We start from the raw sequence: 20,230 nt of genomic DNA, 5'->3' as shown, positions 1-20,230 counted from the left end.
ACAGACACAAGCAAATGAATTCATTCTGTTCTCCAAAAAAAAAAAAAATCAATGCAAAATATGATAACAAATTAAGAAAAGAATTAAGAGCAAAATCACATTATGCAAAAGAGATTAGTGGGAACTGAGAAGACCAAATAAAACAAATAATGTAGGTGTCTATTATAACAATAACTTGTCTATTAATCCAAGAATTTTATCCATTAATTTTGCATAGGACAAAAACACTCAAGCGAGGATTCCTCTGTGTTAATGTTTGTTATGTTTGTTAATACAAAGCTACACTTTAAAGTCTACAAAAAAAAAAAATACCTGCATATTGACTCTTTCAATCACACAAGACAGAACATGAAGAACATGCATTTTGGTGTCACATTCTGTAACTTCTTGGAGCAGCTGAAAGAGCAGCGTAAACATGGATTCCAGATACTAAAAGAAAAACAAGCAACTACAGATTAGATCACTAAAAATACAGTTAGTGATATGAATTGGTAACAGTTCCTAACTGCTTATAACACTGACCTAAAACTTCTAGGCACCTTGAATGACACTTGCAGAATGTGCAGTGTTTGTCTTTCATTTGGAAAATGTGTATTACTCACTCACAGCTTAAAGGAGATTATAAAAAAAACCCTTAGTGTCTCTAAGACAGTCTTGTGTAACAGTTCAAGCATGTGACCTATTTCAGCACATACGGTTCTCATGTACTAAGAAGTATAAACATGACCTCACAGGTAAGGCTGTGGAAAAACCAAAAGCCATCTCTCCAGAAAGAGCACTTTACGGAGACATAGCAAAGATATAAGAATTTCCAGCTTTTGGGTCAACAAATAAAATTCAGATTTTGAACTGAAACATCTTAACAGATATTTCAGTCTGTTTAACAGATTTTGAACATCTTAAACAATTCCAGTGTAGACAGTGTAGACTGTAGAAATTCCAGTGCTGATGCACTTCTCAGTTTCATCTAATCTATTCCCAAAAGAATCGTGAGCAATGTGAAGGCAATACTCAAATGAGAACAAAAAGAACAGTTGGTAAATTTGAGAGGCTGAAATAAACCTTTGCTGTATTTACAGTCAGTATTTCACTGTTTATGTAATGCCAGCACTAATCACCACAGTAAAGAACAACAAAATAGGAGACTAACAAAGTTATTCTGTGTTCAGAAGCTGCTCTTATAATCATATAACTACATTTGAAAACAGTCTTTGGAATAGGCATATTGGAGAGGAAGTAAGTGATGAGGAGACTTATTTATTAAAGGCAGCATTCATGCTGGGAGAAACTTAGCATCTGGGAGCACATGTTGCATCTAGTACTAGAGACAATTGCAACAATTGTAACAGTCATAATACCAAGAAGTTTTGAACTGTGTATCTGTAAATTGCACATTAGCAACCTTAATAGAGACAGGTGGAATCTTTAGAAGCTTTAGCCAATTAAGTTTTTTTTTTTTTTTTTAATATATATATATGTGTATACACACACACACACACACACACACACACACTGATTACTGAACAGTTTGGTTTAAAATGAACTTGGAAATCATCTTTTCCTGCCTTACTTCTAAGAAGCTGGTCATCAGAATACTTCCTTGAAAATGCCCTTACCGGTAAAAACTGGTCAGTTCTGAATTCGAAGTCATCTACAGGTAAACAACTATTAAGGAAAAATTAAATACTGATTGACAAATAGATATGAGATCAAAAAAGCAAATATCGTATGGTTACACGAGAATTGTAAGGTGAAGAATTCAATAACAACTTCAAAATCATTTATTTCCCAGTAACCAAATTAAGAACTTATCAAACATCTTAAGAGAAGGATATTTAACTTCAGTGTTGTAGCTGTCTCAATACGGACCTGAAAGACAGAAGTCAGGAACCATCATACTTACCTCAATAAAATATTTCATTATCAGCATAATATCTTCAAATAGCAAGTCAACAATTATTTTGGCAATTGAATCCTCCTATGTATTCTGTCATCCTCTAAGAAATTTAGTTAGTTCAACAGAAGTATATTTTTGTTTACTTTGTTTTTAGACTCCTTTGAATTTTATTTGGCAATATCAAAATGATAACACTTGGAAAAATTATTCAGGCAACACCCTTACAAAGATCAAGAAAGACCTAAATAAAAAGGCAGATAGTCTGTGATAAAAGCTGCTGCAATAGAAAATGAGTTTAACCTCATATTATCTTATGGCTCATTGTCAGCCAAAAAGCTGAGAATCAAAGATAAACTCAAAATAGCAGAAACAGATGCCTGTGAAGCATTAACTTTTGAGAACAGTGTGACATACTGACACTGAAATCCACCCTGCCTGGCTAAAGTTGTCCAGAATCACAGAAATAACTGTCCGACTGCAAATTACCAATTTTTAACTAGAACTTTTTACTAAGTGCTAGGGTTGTGGGGTTTTGGGGTTTTTTTTGTTTTTGTTTTGTTTTAAAACAATTTATCAACTTCAAGTTCACCTGCTGGTAGGCTAAAACATCTTCTGTCAGCAGAAAATAACTATGTTGGTACTTATTCTCTGTAATACAGAATATTGCTTCTTCACAAAATAACCTTGTTTACTGCACAGGAAGTATTCATTAATTTCTGAATGTCAAAATGCTTCAAAACTTTCCTCTTACACAAAATGCAGATGTTATCGCCGATCATTTTTTCCACTTACAAATCCATCACCTAGAAAATATGCTAAGGGTTTGTTTCACATCTTTGATCTTATTCTTCAGGAATAAAACCCCTCCACAACTTCCCAAAAGATTATCTTTGTTTTTAAGACACAATAGACTTTAAGATGTGATGTTCTAAAGTTTTCAACTAAGTTCACATAAGGGATGGCATGTTTTGGATTACACATTTATCTTGAAAAAATAGATATAATATTTGTTTATAAATTCTTACCACTAAGTCTTGGTCCTGAAGCAAGTTACGAATTGCCTCATATAACATAGGCCTCAAGTCTGATTTGAATTTCACAGAAATCCACTGTCCAATCAGCCAAATTACTCGTCGGCGTATTGGTTTATACCTTTAAAAATGAGTAAAAAAAAAAGAAAAGAAAAATAAGAAAAAAAACCATTGTACCTCTAATACAATACCTCTAATACCTCATTGTATTCTCTAAAATACTTTGATAAAAGAGAAATCTAAGTAATACTAGGAAATATTACTCCTCAAGACTATTATTGAAGTATTTTATTAATAAAGACTAACATCAAACTTCCAATGTATAGATTTTTTTAATCAAACTTTTTCACTAGCAGACTCAGGAAACACCAATATATGGCTGAAAGAAAAGCCTCTCTCCTAAGTTTTGATGGTCTTGCTAGAAACAGTTTATTTTGCATACAACACAAATAAAAAACTAAAAGCAGATCTTCCATTTACTACTGTCACCATGACTTCAACTATTTTCACCACACTTTCCAGCAATTTTCTTGAAACTCCTTTTATACTCAAGCTTTGAAATCAGATACGATTTATAAAATCCAAACTTAACTATTCAATTACAGCAACTACCAGTGTATTTCGTGTTATCAATCTAAAAATATTCTTGGAAGAATTGACATCACCAAATCTTGAAACACCAGTGCCACAACAATAGCATTAAACAAACAGCTTTAGAATCACCGGGAAGAAGAAAGAACAAGAAAAGTAATAAGCTGAATTGCCCAACAAAGATTCAGAAAAAACTATGGAGCTACTATTTCTCTCTACTGATCAAAAAGGCTGGTCAGGAAGACTAGCTCAGATTTAAATGTCTAACTTGCAGATATATAAAGTTAGGCAAGATGAACCCTATCCAAGGAATTCTAAAAAACAAGATATTTTGCCTCACTATCCTACTGTATTTTTCATTTCATCCATTTCTATCTTAAAAGCTACCACGATAGCAATCTAACCTGAAGTTGCTAAATGTGAAGAAACTTCAATAAACGATTACTTGAAAGTTCCGGTAAGATTATTAACAAAGTACACCCTGTGAGAACATGAATGTTTGTGTAAGGAGCATGTGTATAGCAGTCCATTAGACTAGCACACAAATGAAGCACAAATAATCAGTTTTCTACAAAATAAGCACGAGGTTCACAAGATGTTGCCTTACTAATGCATCTCCTTCTAAGTATTCAAACTACTGTGACAACATAACTTTCCAATTCATGTAATACTCACAGCTGATACACAACCTTGTAAACATCAGAATCGTGAAAGAAAAACCAGTATTTTTTTAATTGAGACTAATCTTGATAGTTTTCAAAATAGTATCATACCAAAACCAGTTCTAAATGACACTTCACATAAGCACATAGCCATCTGCTTTTCCACCATACATTAAGTTGGTGTTAAGTTACTGCATTTGTAAAGCAAATGCTCGCAATTGTACTTGGAACTAAAGAAGCTGGCTGGCATCTGCTTTTGGAAAATCATTTACGACTACTGCAGTAGCTCCTAAGAGTATCAGCAAATTAACTACTTCATACTTTATTTCACTGGTCTTATCTGAATTTCACCTCTAAAAGAAAAAAGAATAATAAAGCCTTTCAAAGGATGCTAGGGTGACTGCCAGCGACTTTGATGAGAAAAAGTTGTCAAAGGGTGATATCAGTTATCTGAAGATGGTATCACGTATATTAGCATTTACTGTCCTTCCCCCGAGGGAAGTGTGACAGCCTGAGAAACCGGGAGAAATAATGTCTTCCTACTCAGCTGTATTGATGGACAACTGTCTATACTAAGATGCCAAAATTGGTCTTTCAAAATATCTGTGACATCCACTATAGAAAACAGAGGAACCCATGACAAAGGCCAACTAACTTCAGAGAACCTTTAAAGAAAAATAACCCCTAGCAGACGGACTACATAGTACTCTTTATATAAAGTCATCCTGCAATCACTCATACTTTGTCAACTTTACAATGTAATCCTGATTTACCCTTACTTCCTTTCCTGCTGGCAAAATTAACTGAAGAGGGCTACACAGAGTTTACATTTAAACCAGTAAAGAAGAATACATCACTATTTTGGCTAAGTTACAGTTTCAAAGAGATCACTTCCACAGATTTCTACAGGACTTTGCTGCCTAAAGGGCTCTGAGGACTCAGGAGGCCTAAATATCTTTCTTTAAATGCAGAAACATGATTGTGCTGAGAAAGTTCAGTCAATCCACATTCATGCAAGAGGACAAATTTATAACACTTTTACACAACATTATGAAAGTAGCCACCACACAGTAATTGACCCATATTATGAACAGAAAGACAAGTTCCAGGCACACTATCATTTCTGTGACTGTATCAATTACCTTCACATACTTCATATCTCTGACCATTTAGCAGGTGTGTTTAAACACTGAATACTTCCCAGATCTGCAGTTGTTAAGATATTATACCTTACCAAATTTGTATCAGAAGTTTATATTTCAAGAAATAACAAAAGATTAAGACTATGAGAAGGTTACCTGTTATGAGAAACTTGTAGTTCTGCTAATAGCTGATTTTTAAACCACTGATCAAAATCCACACTATCAAACAGTTCATAAGCAGCAAGTCCAACTGCATTATACACTGAGGAAAAACAATAAAGTTATGCTTGTTTTTTGCTTAAATGTTTCATTGTTAATTCTAAGTTATCAGCCTAAAGTTTCAAAAAAATGTTTTAGTATCACCTGAGTGCAATAAAGAAAACAAAACTACTGTATATACTCTGATATCTATTATCAGACTATGGTGAAGGACATTCTGGAGAAACTTTTAGTTAAAGATATTACAGAGAAAAAACATTCTAGACTTCTGAAAACAGTTACAAGCCCCAGCAACAACAAAAAACATTTTAACAGCAAGAGTCATTTCATGATAGGGCTTAGATAATCCTTTTCTTCCACCATAACATCTCCTTATTTATAAAACGGACAGAGTATCTCCACCAAACCTTAACAGTTAATTTATTTGTAGATGGGAAAGGGAAAGAAGAGGAAGAAGTTGCAGGTTTGTTTTACAAAAATGCAAAAGAAAAATATTTATGCATAACTATTTCTAAAAGTTAAGACTGACACCAAGTGCATAGAGAAATACAGTTTAGGTTCTATTTTGAAAATGTCTTAAAATTAAATCTTGCAAATTCTYTGTAAAATTTTTAAAAAGTCAAGCATAACAGTAGTTCTGTTCCTTCAAAGATAAAGTAAAATTTAATTTACCAGCATCTTTTATCAGTATAGAGCTGGTATCTTCCATGTTGGTCGATGCTGCAAGACAAAATTAAAATAAACAAAAAAGCCTAACTAAACAAAAAACAAAAGATGTCTGTTTAACTGAAGTAGTCTATAGCAAAAACTAACAGCTTACATTTTTAAGCAGCATGCATAACCACAAACAATGGATAATCCTTATTTTTAAAACCACACTTACATTAGCATCCTTGTATCTTATCTTATTTGCAAGTTCAGTATATCAGTTCTGATACTTTCTTCTGTGAATATACTAAAATCATATCTCTGCTTTGATACCCCATTTTTTTACTGGCTTCCTCTGAACTGAAATATTTTTAACAGCAACACATAAATCAGAAGCATGTATTTTTAAGCAAAAGACTTAAAAACAACTACTGAAGATTTACAAATTACTAAAGAATGACTATTGGTACTATTTCAGAAAAATCACTACCTAGAAACTAGTTTCTATATACTTCATACATGTGTCAGTAGGCATATTTCAAATTCACTAAAAAGTACATTTAAAGTTGTCCAGAATCTTGAGAATTAATGAATTCTTAATGCCACCTAGCACTTTTGAAAATTAACGAATTCTTAATGCCACTTAGCACTTCAAAAATAAGTCTCCTATTGACAACATCCACAAATGCTATTACGGACTTTTGGAGCAAAAAAAGCATCCCTTAGTATAAAAATAGCAACTTCAACAATATTTGGAAAACAAAGCAACTGTCAATTATTTGTAATATTTTTTTTTATAATTACCAGTATCATAGCCAGCAAGCTATCCCAAAACTTATGTATACAAAGTATTTTGTTAAGAAATTCTGGATCTGAAGTCAAAAACTATCCTCAGGAAATGAATGTTTATTCCTAGCTAACAAACACAGTGATCCATTTTGGTAGGTTCAAATGTAAGTTGTTGTAATAAGTCATTTCAGACACAACCTAAGGAAACCAAACCTAAGCAGAAATGACAGCAAAACCAAAGTGGCAGCTACCACTCATTGTCTTCCACAGGCACTATGAAGCTCAGTTTACGAGGAGAAGAAAATGTGAATCATTACTCAGCCTATGAAGGCTTCTGTCTTCACACAGAAGAAGAGTAAACTTAAATAGATTCTTCAGCAGCCCCACACTCTCAAAAATGACAGCACTGCATCAACTGTCTGTTCTACAAGGGTTTTCTTGCAGTTTCTGTAGAGAAACTGCAAATATACCTTGCAAGATTTGGACAGGGAGCTCCTGGTAAAAATAGTCTATAGAATTAAGCTTTTCCATAGTTGTCAGTAAAGCCTGCAAACCTCACAAAAGTAGAGGTGTTGCTTCAGTCTTTGTCAGTCATCTAAAATTAAATAAAAATAATTAAGATTAAAAGGAAAGAATCCTTAGCATTTCCTTTTCCTATATACACATTGCACTTTCATTATGATAGGATTAGAAACTTCAACATGTTATTTCAAAAATACAGAGTGAATATACTATATAATATTGTATTTCACAAAATTCTTTAGTATCTGACACAAGGAAATAAATAATTCTACACTTTAATGTTTCTTTATTTTTAAACAACTTACCTTGTAGACTGTGAACCATTTCTAAAAGCACAGGGGTAAGAGTCTGATTATATTCGTGGAAAATATCAATAAAAAGAACTTCTGTGCATGGCTGGAAAAAGAAAATCTGCTATAGAGTCTATCAAAGTAAAAACAAATAAGTGCATTTTATGCTACATAGCATAGCATAGGATGCAATATAATATTAAATAGTAAATTTTGTTACAGTATATGAAATACCATTTCAAATCACACACTATATTCAAGTTTAGCAAGATTTTAATCATTGTGTCTACAAAGGAGTAAGTTCTGTGATGCAACAAGAGCGCATCTGTGGAGTGAAACATCTTGTGTCGAGAAGCCAGTACCTACACTGGATGTATTTCAGTTTTCTTTTGGATTAGCTATAATTCATCACCAGGATTAAAAGCCCATTTGCACTTGGAACGCCTAAGATGTGCATCTTCTTTCTTTCTTAGTCTGTCTAGAAGTAACCCAGCTAATATGCTCTGAGATTACTCTGCAAAGCAAATCACAGAAGAGACAATTGGGAGGTTCACTTCAAAAGCACACTTTTGATGTGAACTAAAATGCTAATATAGATGCATCTGATATGACTTTTAGCAGATACAATAAATTAAGAAAGTTTTAGTGAGAACAAAAATGAAACTGTTGCTCATCTAGTTCTATTCATCAGTTTAAAGAACAAACAACTTGCAGTGAGCACACAATTCCCAAAGCAAACTTCTCTCCCTTCCCTCTTAGAATAGGAAGTGCACAGTTTCCAATATGTTTCAGAATGTTTGTGCATTAATATATGGACAAAGTTCAGTTGCATTTTTACTGATGAAGTTTCTCTAACCCAGCTGAAGATTTTTCTGAAAAACATGAGCTTGTCTTTCTATGAAATATCATTGCTCTTGGACCATCAAAAAAAATGCATTCAGAAATGTTCAACAGTTTCATTTCAAATTGACACTTACCCTGAGACTGTATTTCCAAGAATCTCCTCCTGTCTCTTCCACAGCTATTAATTCACAAAATAAAAAAAGAGAGAAAGTATTATTTAAAGTATGGTGCAAATTAAGTTATTTAGTATTTACTTCTGTGAATGTTATGGACTACTGAAAAATTTTAGGCTCTGAAAACAACCTCCAGAAGGAATATTTGTCTATACAACTAGAATGCAGAAAATTAAACAGACAACATGGCAATAGGTAATTTTTAAAGGTAATATGGAAATGAAACTTTTATACCAGAATCTAAATGAAGTGCAAACTATACAATGTTTCTTACTGAAGCCTTCTGGGTCCTCTTCCCACATTGTCAATTCTTCCTCTGTCAGCAGGAAATAGTGAGTAACTAATCTCCTACATATTTCCATTAGTGTTGGATATGTAAAAAATGCTGTCTTTATCTTATGTGCTTCAAGAGTTTCAGGACTGCTATCTGAAATAAAATGCATAATTTCAAAATTACAGTTAAATGACTAATTAATCTAATAGTTTAGTAAAACTAGAAAGAAATCAGTAAGAAATTCTTATTCCTCAGGTAACAGATTTCCAGGTGTATTTGTTTAGCAAGTCAATTCATTTGATTTTAAGAGATTTCTCTTACAGCACAATTAGAYCAAGAAGTCTGTTGGACTTAAGTTGATTTAAAAAGAAACACAACACTAAAAAAGATTCACTTATACCTATTCAGAAAGTAGCTAAATATCATCTTAAAATTGATTTAAGCATTTTTTTTCAACTAACACAAGCACTCTATATCAATCTCACATTAAGGAAAAGTATTTTTCTCTAAATATATATATATATTTTTTAATAAAATCACCCAGTTCAAGCAAGTAGCATTTATTAGAATATGCTATATTCGTCATGTCTCAACTGAAAGCTACATTTCAAAAGTGCATACACAGCTATGAATGTATGTAAGCAGCAATTTTTGTTAATAATCAGGGCATTCTAAGGTACTATAAATTATGGAATAATGCTGAAATTTGTCAATATTTTAAAGAATTTTATATGCTGGATTTGTGTAATGTTTATGAATTTATGAATGTTTTCTTAATTTAGAACACTAATTGTCATCTAGTCATTGGCAAAAGTCAAACTAACATGAAAGTTTAATTTGGGGGGAAAAATATAGTTCAACTCTGAAGACAGTAATTACAGTTATCTGTACATACAGATGTGCAGATAAGAGTCAAAGACTGGTGAAATACAGTCCTACAGAAACAGAACATAAATTTGCTGTATGTTCAACAGTATGCCACAAATTTACTGTGTTTGTTTTTTATAGAACTGCTAATTAAAATTGTTCACTGAAAAATAAAATGATCATCTGAGAGAATATGCTTGATCACAAACTCCTCAGGGATTTAAAATGACTTGGGTATGTCACCGTTTATATTAGTACTTTCGCCAACATAACAATTATCAAAAAGACAGAAGCATATATTACTAAGGAAATATTAAGTGTTTCAAAACAATGTCTTAAAGGGGATTAAGCACTGGTAAAAACTAGCAAGATGTTTCTCAAGAACTGAAAAATATTTTTAGTAAATAGCAGCAGTACCTTCAATATTTTTGGATGGCTTGTAAGCATAGTTTTTTACAATCATCTTAATGAGATTCATGCACTGTACAATGAACCGCTCAAATACAACTCCTTCTCCAGCTTCTGTGAAAACATAGCTTACAGCAAACTCCAAAGACCTCTGAATCAAAGGCGTAAATGAGAAAGGATGTTGATCCAGGAAGTCCAAAAGCTAAAAATTAAGAAATACAAAAGGGAGAAAAATCAAATGACTTTTTGTACAAGTCTTACATATTAAATGCCTTCACAAACTAGTTACAAAAAACCTCAAATGCCTATTTATATAAAATTATAGAAAAAGTAAGAAAACTGAACATAAGAAATTAGGAAAGGATCAGTACTAATGAAACATGAACTTCTCAATGAAATTCCTGATTCAGATTCAAAATTACTTCTTGCTACAAGTTTAAGGAACAATATTTGTTTTCAATTAGACAGGCTGGCTTGCAATACAGTATTAAAAATGTATCAATCACATTTAAAACTTTTAAAATTTTAGCAGATACTTATATAGAGATTTGTTTTAAACACGTCCAGTGGTTCATCTTCCTAAAAACACATTCTAATCTCAAAACAGATGCCTTCAGGGAAAGGCTATCCACTGCATTTTCATTAGATGAGCAATCTTTTTGTTGTGTTTATAGCTTTCAAACATCCTGTATCACATCCCCCCAAAAGTGACTCCAATGCATGCAGGAACTAACTTGAAAATTTTGAATAGATCACTGTGCTATGCATTCCCTAAGGTAAAAGATTTTAGTCTAATAATCTCATCAATATACAAACAGGAATTAAGAAAGATCCTTTGGTTAAAAAAAAAAAATTCTCTATTAAAATTTTTCCAAGTTTTTTTTTAGAAAGGGAGGGAGGGAGGGTATTTTGGATCCTTTTTTTCCTCCCTCCTTAACTGCAGGACAAGCAGTTGCCTTTTCAGCTTAGCTTTTCTGATCAGTGGTCTATAGCAGCCTGGCCTGGTCTATCCCTTCTCCTCTACTATTGCAAAAATGTCCCCAATATAAATTCTTGCATTTTAATTTCCACAGATGCTAGATTATCTACAAATAAAATGCATTCTCTCTTCAGGTCTATAAAAAAAGAATGAAAAAAGGTGCATATCTGTGTGTAGATATCCTATATTCTGCCAGCGAGTTCAAATCAGGAAGTTCTGTGGTAAGATGAAAAATATGGGATCAGAGCACCTTCAGTTCAATTTCAATGAGAGCTTCAGATGCTTCCCACCTCTGATAACAAGACTGAATATTTAAGTAAGATTCACAACCCCAAGATAAAATCTGTAAACAATGCGAATGCTACAGATTTTGTTTCTACAAAAGACAGAGCAAATGACATTGCAATTCCTGTTTACGCTGAATTAGCTGAAAACTCTAAATGTATTATAATAAACAAGTCGCAGAATGCAAGAGTGAGAAGGCTTTTTGTTAACTTTCAATAAAGTAACAGTGGCCAGCTATTCAATCCAACTGCTTATAAACAACAATCTAACTGCTTATGAAAGGCAGGATAGAAAATTTATAATCTCTTTCACTGTAAAAATTACAATACTGTTTTCAACAAAACATCTAGAATTGTTTTTCTGAACAAAACTCCAGTTATAATTTACCTACGAGATGCACTTAATTTTGTTTGAGGTAAGGAGACTTAATCTTCACTCCTGCAATTTATGTTAGCATTAGTAAACAGATATGCTTCTCTTTAAATAGAACACAAGTTTTCACAAGCATATTTTACAGCAAAGAAATTCTAAGTCGCAGTTCCTTTTGTTTCTTTGAAATATGTGAAACTTACTGTTTTTAAGGAACATACGTATATATGTATATTTTTGGATGGGGTCTGCTCTTCCCCTGAAAGGTGAAAAATATTCAGGATCTGAACAGAGAATTTACTTACCACTTTAGTGAATAGAATTATAGTCTTTTCTAGACGATCTCTGCATACGTTTTCCCCTCCTATATTTCTACCTGGTAAAATCAGATATTTAACAGTAGCTATTATTTTCAAATTTTATTTTTCTTTCTGTATAGCTACATTTAAAGAAATTAACACTGAAGAAGTTCAGGGGATTTGGCAGTCAAAAAAAAAAAAAAATCCATGGCAGAATAAATTCAAAGTCACAAATTCAAAGCAATAAACACTAGAACAAAATCTTCAACTCTCTCTCTCAGCTGCAATGAAATTCACTGTAACTGATCAGAATAGAACAATCAGGACATCATTGCAGACAGTTCAGTGAAAAAGTCAAAAATGCAAACAGATGCTAGGCTCAACAAGGAAATAAACACAAATATAAATAAATATATAAATAAAAGCTTTGAAAAGTAGAAAAAAGCTCAGATATCCAGTATAGGTAGTGGCACCCGTTTTTGCAAAATGGCTTAGTGATTAGAAAAGTGGTCTGGGAATGTGAAGGGTCAGCTTAGTTCTCATCTTAAGACATTCAAACTCACATTCCCCATGTTCTAGGGGACTATCATAACCATCAAGCTATACAATAGTCAGGATGGTATGGCCTTCAATTCATTCTGTTAAAGCTAGACAACTGTCTAGCCAAAAATCAAAGGACCAGAAAGAATATGACTATAGTATGCTAGAACGAGCAAACAGTTGAATGTAAAAAAGCTTGCACTCTAGAAGAGCAAAATTAGATATTTAGTTTTGGCATTGCAAACAGTGCTGTTTTCCATCAAAACTTCTGGAAATTAGACTTAGGACCCAGATTGGCCCCTCTCTACAAAGTATAGATTCCATAGCCTGGCACTTTCAATTCTATCAAGAAGAACGATTTTTACTCCTCAAAATAAGTGTTTTAAATCATGAATGAATGGCCCGTCAGGCTTCAAATGAATGAACAGCTTCCATCAGACCTCCTACAAGTGCAGGAGCAAGAGAGTAGAGCGAGTTTAGAGGCAACACTGATTAGCTYCAGGTGACTTCCCATTCATTGTGCGAGAGCCACACCTGCCAGTTATGCTTATACTTCTGTTGAACATGTTAATACATGGTTATCTAGCGCCAGACTACTACTTTTTCAGTTCTAAAGTACTTATAGCTGAATGTGGTCTATTTCCCATATGACATTCACAAAAATGCATGGCAACCTCTAGGAGAAAAGAGCAACATAAAACCCTCCCAAACAACAACATAACTCAGGATGATCTGAGTTTTAGTAGCATCTACATATTTTAATATGTCGCCCCATAACCTAACATTTCTTTTCAGAAAAGGTATTATCACATCAAGTATAATTTTTGGTGAGAGAACTTTTGACCTTTTAACATAAAAGGACGTTTACTAGAAGTCTTTCCTGTACAGTTTCTGTAGAAGTACATTTAAAGTAATAACTCTATACTCAAATAGATGCTAGCATCAAAATAATTTTGATGCAACTATATTATGCTTTCATCCAACTTTTTTAGTAAAGGATGTTTTTTAGTATTTAGTAACAAATGTAAGGAAAAAGATTCAGGTACTTACTACACTCCAAAAATTGTTTTAGCCTTTCGAATACTGCATGTAGAAAACCCTGAAAAATATAAAAATATAAATATTGAAAGATTAAGTTCATTTTGTATTGTATTGAGAAAGATCAGTAAACTGGTGAGACATACTACTAGCCCAGATATCATCTAAGTATTATTTAACCAATTGATTCTCTTAGACAAGTAATCTTCTCATGAAATAAATGATTATCCAGCAGACTGCARAGATGATCCAAACTGATCTTGCCAGTACAACATGAACAATGCAGCATCTCTAACAGAAAGAGGTGTATGTGAAAAGAGGCACACATAAATATTGACACATGGTTCATAACTGCTTACCCACTTCCTTCCTCCTGGACTCACAGGATACAATCTAGCAGGTCTACTTGTTCTTAAGCTATTAATTTAGGATGTAGCCATTGGGTACCCAATTCTTCCAGCAAAATAGGCAGTGCATGTGAGTAACAGGGAGAGTGTTTTCTTCTTTGTTCAAATGGGCTGCATACCACAGGCTTTTATCTCATAAACAGACATGAATCCCACAGATAAATATGCCATTACATTCATCACTAGAATGAAAAAATCCTCTTCAAATGATGGGGGAAAGTATGCATAAGATATCTCCCAGTAAGGAACAGGGGTGTCACTGTGATACAAAAGTGACCTTGAGGCAGGTAATCCAAGGAACATTGTGTCCTTCTTACAGGACAGTCATTTGCTTTTCACCAGGTAGTCTGATAAAAGATGTCAGGATTTTGTCTAACAGGGTAGAAAAAAAGCAAGCTCCAACAATCAGTTGTTGGCGCTTGACTTACTGCCTATGCACATATTCCCTCCGCCAAGAAACGCACCAGGAAGCGGGGCACGGGCAGAACGCACTCTGGAGGTGAGCCGGACCCGCTCCGAAGCGGCAGGTTAAGCACCCTGAGCTCTCTTTCACGAGACTTTTACTACACAAAGATGGCCAGAACCTTCCAAAAAGATGGGACTTTTTTAAGGCCTTGAAGGCACTTCCAGCGTATGGAAAAAATTAAGCCAGGTTTCGATGAAACAGTTTATCTTCTGTAACAATACTGGCCCGAGTTCCTCGCCAAGTTTCAGGCCTCTCATCATCACCTTTGTACCAGTACGCGGCTCCTGAATTGTAACAGAACTATCGCTTCAGACACCAGACCTTGAACCAGATCTAGAAATGGATCACTCCAACAGATAACGAAAAAAAGAGAAAGAAAAAAATAACACTCAACATCCAACACAAGGGGTTTTGTTTGATTTTAAATCTAGATCAGGTTTCTGACCCAATTTGCTTATCAGCTCCCCAACCTTATGTTGGTACAATCGAGAGTGCAGCAGAAGTGAAGGAAATCTTCACGGCCAAAGACTATAATCTGATAAACCACAACAGGAACAAGAAGTAAAAACCCAAAGCCCACTGAAAACACTCACTATTGTATACAAACTAATGTGTAAGATTTTACATACGTATTATCTGGCCTGTATATATCCAACTTTTATTTCCAGGCTTCAAATCATTCTACAAAAGCAACTAAATAGGCACTTCCCAAATGCAACTAACACGAAGGGAATTTAAATGGCTTGTTCGTCATCATGCAGTTACATCAAAAAAATTAAAATCTGAAATTGCTTATGCAGGAACTATTTGATCCAATAACTTTTACTTTTACACAGTCTCAAAAGATATTAATCAGTTTTTATTTGGTACTTTTATTAACTGAATATGGTAATGAAAAAACTGTAAATACTGCTAAACCTCCCTTGTGTGTAGGGCACATGAGGTACATGATGGTACTTCAGAAAGCAAGTTGTGCAAAAAGGAAAAGCTGACGTTTGTTTGCTTCAGTATTTTTTAATACATTGCTATTTAGAATGCTCAGACAACTGAAAGATTTAGAAAAAAACTTTGCAGAAACATATCAGGATATATTTCCATAAATTAGTGTACAGACATTCAAGATATCTACTAGCAGGCAATATTTTTCACTTAATTTTGCAGTCTGGGCTTCATAACATGTTCTTACTGACCTTATTGCTTTAAGTCTATCTTTGTTAGCTTTCAAAAACATGATGAAAAAATAGAGAAAAGATCTAGTATTTTAAGGGAAAAAAGCTCACATGCCAATTCTACCTGACAATGGCATACCCTCCTCAGAGAAATGTTGAGTCTTACAATATATTGTATCTACTCTTAATTAATGATGGCACTCAATGTATCAAATAAAATTGCTTTCATTTAAAAACATATGATCTCTTATGTTACCTGTTATGATTCACAAACTGAATTAGGCTATAAAAAGGAATAAACATTATGGTTTTGGTTTTAACTACTTAGATTTTCACCTACATATTGACACCTACAGAAATTCTTCTCTGATTTAGTAATAACAATGTATGAGGCGTCTAGTCAGATCTCCTCCAAAATATAATAAACACAACAGTGGATGCATCTTAACAGAGTCAAATACATCCATAGGAGCTGATACAGCTACAAACGACCAAAAAGAAAAAACAACACGAATAGATAAGCTAATTTTCTTGGAAACTCACAAAATTTCTTGCCCAGAAATTAATGTCAGAATCTTCCTCAGCATTATGAACTATTATGAACTATGAAAGAAATGTTTAGCACTCACTGTTAACAATTTGGGCTGAAATTTCTCATGTTAGGTGTCTGCACTAGACCAAGCTATTTTAATTTTCTGAAAAATTTCAATCATGTTGATCTTAAGAAAATTAGTCTTGTTCATAGGAGTGCAGATCTACTTGTGAGGCTGAGGGAAATCTCCAGGGGCCATCATCTCCCCAACAGCAACACCTGCAGCAGGTGCACAGAATCCTCTTGCCCTAAAACATCATGCCAAGGCTTTGTCCACTCCAGCACAAATCAGATTCCTGAAGTCTTTTCTCGAGTGCCCTAGATCTTCAGATGTGAAATAACTCACAAAATTCAGGCCGTACTGACAAGAAATAGACATTTTTACATCTCAAGGAAGACAAAAGGTAGATCAAAGAGAAAGAAGTAACACAAACAAGGAGCCTTGATTAGACTAGAACTTCCCTAAGTAGAAGGTGGCAGGATAGGGAAATTGAGGTGGGGTGCAGGGTAGACCACAACAACCACTGCAGCTAGAATGACTGGAAAGAATACAGTAACTCTTCCTTAGTGACAGAATCCTCTACATCATCTCTCGTGTTCTGTGGAAGAGGAACAAATCTTCTAAGCTCAACATAGTCTGAAATCTCACAGAGCACTACAACAAATACAGACAATCAGATTATGTTGGCCAATTTAAGAGAAGAAAATTTGCACTGATGTTTCTGGGCATGCAATCATGGATCACTCTCTGGATCACTTCAGTGCTTTGTGCAATAAGCAACTTGCCGTCCCTTCCCCAAGTGTTCATGTGACTGGCCTTGTCAGCTGCTGTCAGGATTGTTTAAATCTCAAACACCTTATCTTTTTGATTTCATGAACAAGAAACAAATAATCTCAAAGTATTTCATTTCCAGAACAAAGCATCTCCACGTTTTAGCTAATGGATACAAAACTAAAGAACTATACATAAGAAAAAAGAACAGCTAATGATACCTTGAACACCAAAAAGCCCACAGATCTGCAAATTCCAGTTTCCAACCCCACTTGCTAGAAATACTCATTTTGACAGAATCATACGGTTTTTTTTGTTTTTTGTTTTTACCAGTGACTTCAAAATACCTTTCCTCTGTTTTCTATGTCCTCTATACTTTTCCCCTGTTTTCTTTCAGATATATTCTAGACAGCAGAAGCCAAGAAAGTTAAAATATTGACACACACACACAAATGCATTAAAAGCTTTAAGGGAATTTTTTTATTTTCTTTAAAGAATATTGCACTATTGCTATCACAGTGTCTAAAATCCATCACAGGTATAACTAAAACCAATTATCCTTAGCTTACAGAAGGACAATTTGAAAGAGCTTTACAGAAAAAAGGTACCTTTCAACAACCTTTAGGCATTTAATACCACTCAAAATCATCATAAAAGATTATGATAGTATAGCACTAGAAACAGGTATATCACTTACCATCACCTCTACACTCCGATGAGGTTCTACAAACCCATGGACTGTCAGTTTACGAAGGACTAGGAGGAAAAAAGAAAAGTTATTTGTGTAGATATTTTCCAGTGTTTGTTCCAACAGACTTCCAGACATATGACTAGAATAGTAGCTGCTGTACATTTCTTCCAATGAAAAACAAAGTTTATGTAATTTTTTACCTGTGTTGCTTCAATCATACTTAAAAGTTAATCTAATCTTACTGAAATTACCTGTATATTACTTATGAAAAACAGTGATGAGAACTCCAAGAATTCTTGAAAACTCCAAGAATTCTTGAAACAGGACCCAGAATTCTGCAAAGACTTTAAGTAGCCACCCCTCTGAAAGCCTCTGTTACAGAAAAAGCGCTAAGTATAACAGCCAACAGTACAACAATCCATAATCCATCTTCTGAATGTTCTCAGGTTTATCACTGCCAATAACCAAAAGAAGTTACATGCTACATTTTCTGAAACAATTCAGGAACATCATCTGCATTGCAAGCATCACACAAACACCTCAATTCTTAAATTCAAAGTAGAGTAAAGTCATGTATTCATTCACTGGTAAGTATTCAAGCATCAGCCTTGATCTCAGCTGACTGCTATTACTACTTCTTCACTTTACTAGGAGGTAAACTTAAACGAACAAAATTGATAACTCAGCTTTCTCAGTTAAGTCTCTGAAGTAAGGCACATGGGTGTAGGCCTAAATTACAAAATACATGAGAAAGCATCCTGCCATGCCTTCCACTTCCTTATCTCTTGACTTCTTACAACACACATATCAGATACCCTTCTGATGAGAAAAGGACAGTGAAATTCATACACAGAAACAAAAGGTACCTTCTTCCCCTCCCTTGTGAACCATCCTGCTTTGGTCTTGCTCAAGACAGAGGTAAGAGGAAATTAAGATCACTGGTTTTCCCAATAGACATCTCTTTGCTAGCGAGTGTGAAGATTATTTCCCAGAGAAGACTTGACAAATCACAGTGAAGAAATTTATTTCATCCCTCACATTTAATGTCATTTTACATTATTACCTTTCAATGACAATAGTGTTCTTTCTAATGAATTTGTGGCTGCAGCTTCATCCCCCGTACAAACTTGCTGTAGGAATGTATCTGTGTGATGATTCCACAAGGAACAAGCAAAACTATAAATACCAGATGCAAGCTACAAAAGGGAAAAAACAAAATAAACAAAAAGCCCAATAAATCAAATACTTGCTGTATTTGGCTATAGCTCAGATTCCTAAATTTTAAAGGCTAGTTTAGACTTATATTATTTAATCCACATTGCATAATAGGAGACACAATGTTTCACTTGCTTCTTTGTTAAAATTAATTCTATTGGCCAATCATGTTTTCCAAAAAAAAAAAAACCTCATCTTAATTTAAAAACATTAAGAGAGAATTATCTGTTTTCCCTTACCACTAGCTTCTGTGACTCTATTACTTTAAAAATAAGTCCCTTCTCACTCAATTTACAAGTCATAGGTCTATATCAGTTTATTAAGGCTTCAAAAAAGTTTCATCTCATACTGTGGTATGGAAGTGTAGGAACCACTATTTTTTTAAAGAACATATTGAATTGTGAATCAACCTCTAAAAACAATGCAAGTTCATACATAAAATAATATGCTGTATGGCACATAAGGCTGACATGCATATATTGTGCATAAACAAAATGCCTTAGACGAAGCTCTAGTTCTAAACACTCTTTATTAGAATAACACTCAAGTCACATGCAAAATTAATGAAGATTTCTAAAAACACTTCACCTACAAATTGACTTCTAATTATTTTATACATATTGTACATATACCCAAAGTAAGAGCATTACTGTTTCAAAGAGAAACATTAAAGTCCACATACATCTCATTAATTCTCTGATTGCATTCTTGCCTACTGCTCATGGTCTGTAAAATTGTTTGCTTGCACTCTACAATATCACACATTGCATTACTTACATCGTAAAAGAGTTTCCTATCTGCAGCAAGTCGTTTGGATGCCAGGGTCTTTGTAACATGATAGAAGGTAAGTAATGCTCTGTGTTGTCGAAGATCATCTTGGACTTTCACAGATTCCAAAAGTGTGGGAATAAGTTCTGGCCACTGCCTTGGACAGTCTACCCTAGCAACTTTAGCAATCAGTACAGAGATCTGAGTTGCTATCTGAGGAATGAAAAAAGAAAAAAGAAGGAAAAAAAAAAAAAAAAAAAAAAAAAAAAAAAGGTTACGAAACC

The 20,230-nt window shown here is 33.9% G+C and overlaps 1 protein-coding gene across 1 annotated transcript in view; it reads right to left on the bottom strand.

The window, feature by feature from the left end:
* The window catches only part of IPO11 (importin 11), a 101,246-nt gene that overhangs the window by 61,567 nt on the left and 19,449 nt on the right, over window positions 1-20,230 (bottom strand). Inside the window, exons 6-20 of the mRNA XM_085322428.1 lie at window positions 19,956-20,159; window positions 19,027-19,159; window positions 17,970-18,028; window positions 13,879-13,927; window positions 12,295-12,365; window positions 10,366-10,558; window positions 9,082-9,234; window positions 8,769-8,812; window positions 7,807-7,897; window positions 6,215-6,262; window positions 5,480-5,585; window positions 2,923-3,049; window positions 1,836-1,869; window positions 1,617-1,657; window positions 313-429 (exon numbers count right to left, since the gene is read on the bottom strand). Of these exons, the coding sequence (XP_085178554.1) occupies window positions 313-429; window positions 1,617-1,657; window positions 1,836-1,869; window positions 2,923-3,049; window positions 5,480-5,585; window positions 6,215-6,262; window positions 7,807-7,897; window positions 8,769-8,812; window positions 9,082-9,234; window positions 10,366-10,558; window positions 12,295-12,365; window positions 13,879-13,927; window positions 17,970-18,028; window positions 19,027-19,159; window positions 19,956-20,159 (1,470 nt within the window). The remainder of the gene's footprint in view (window positions 1-312; window positions 430-1,616; window positions 1,658-1,835; window positions 1,870-2,922; window positions 3,050-5,479; window positions 5,586-6,214; window positions 6,263-7,806; window positions 7,898-8,768; window positions 8,813-9,081; window positions 9,235-10,365; window positions 10,559-12,294; window positions 12,366-13,878; window positions 13,928-17,969; window positions 18,029-19,026; window positions 19,160-19,955; window positions 20,160-20,230) is intronic.

Source organism: Rhea americana, unplaced genomic scaffold (genome assembly GCF_003343005.1).
Source record: "Rhea americana isolate MKP2758 unplaced genomic scaffold, rheAme1 scaffold_77, whole genome shotgun sequence".
NCBI lineage: Eukaryota > Metazoa > Chordata > Aves > Rheiformes > Rheidae > Rhea > Rhea americana.
This window is presented reverse-complemented; position numbering and strand designations above follow the sequence as displayed.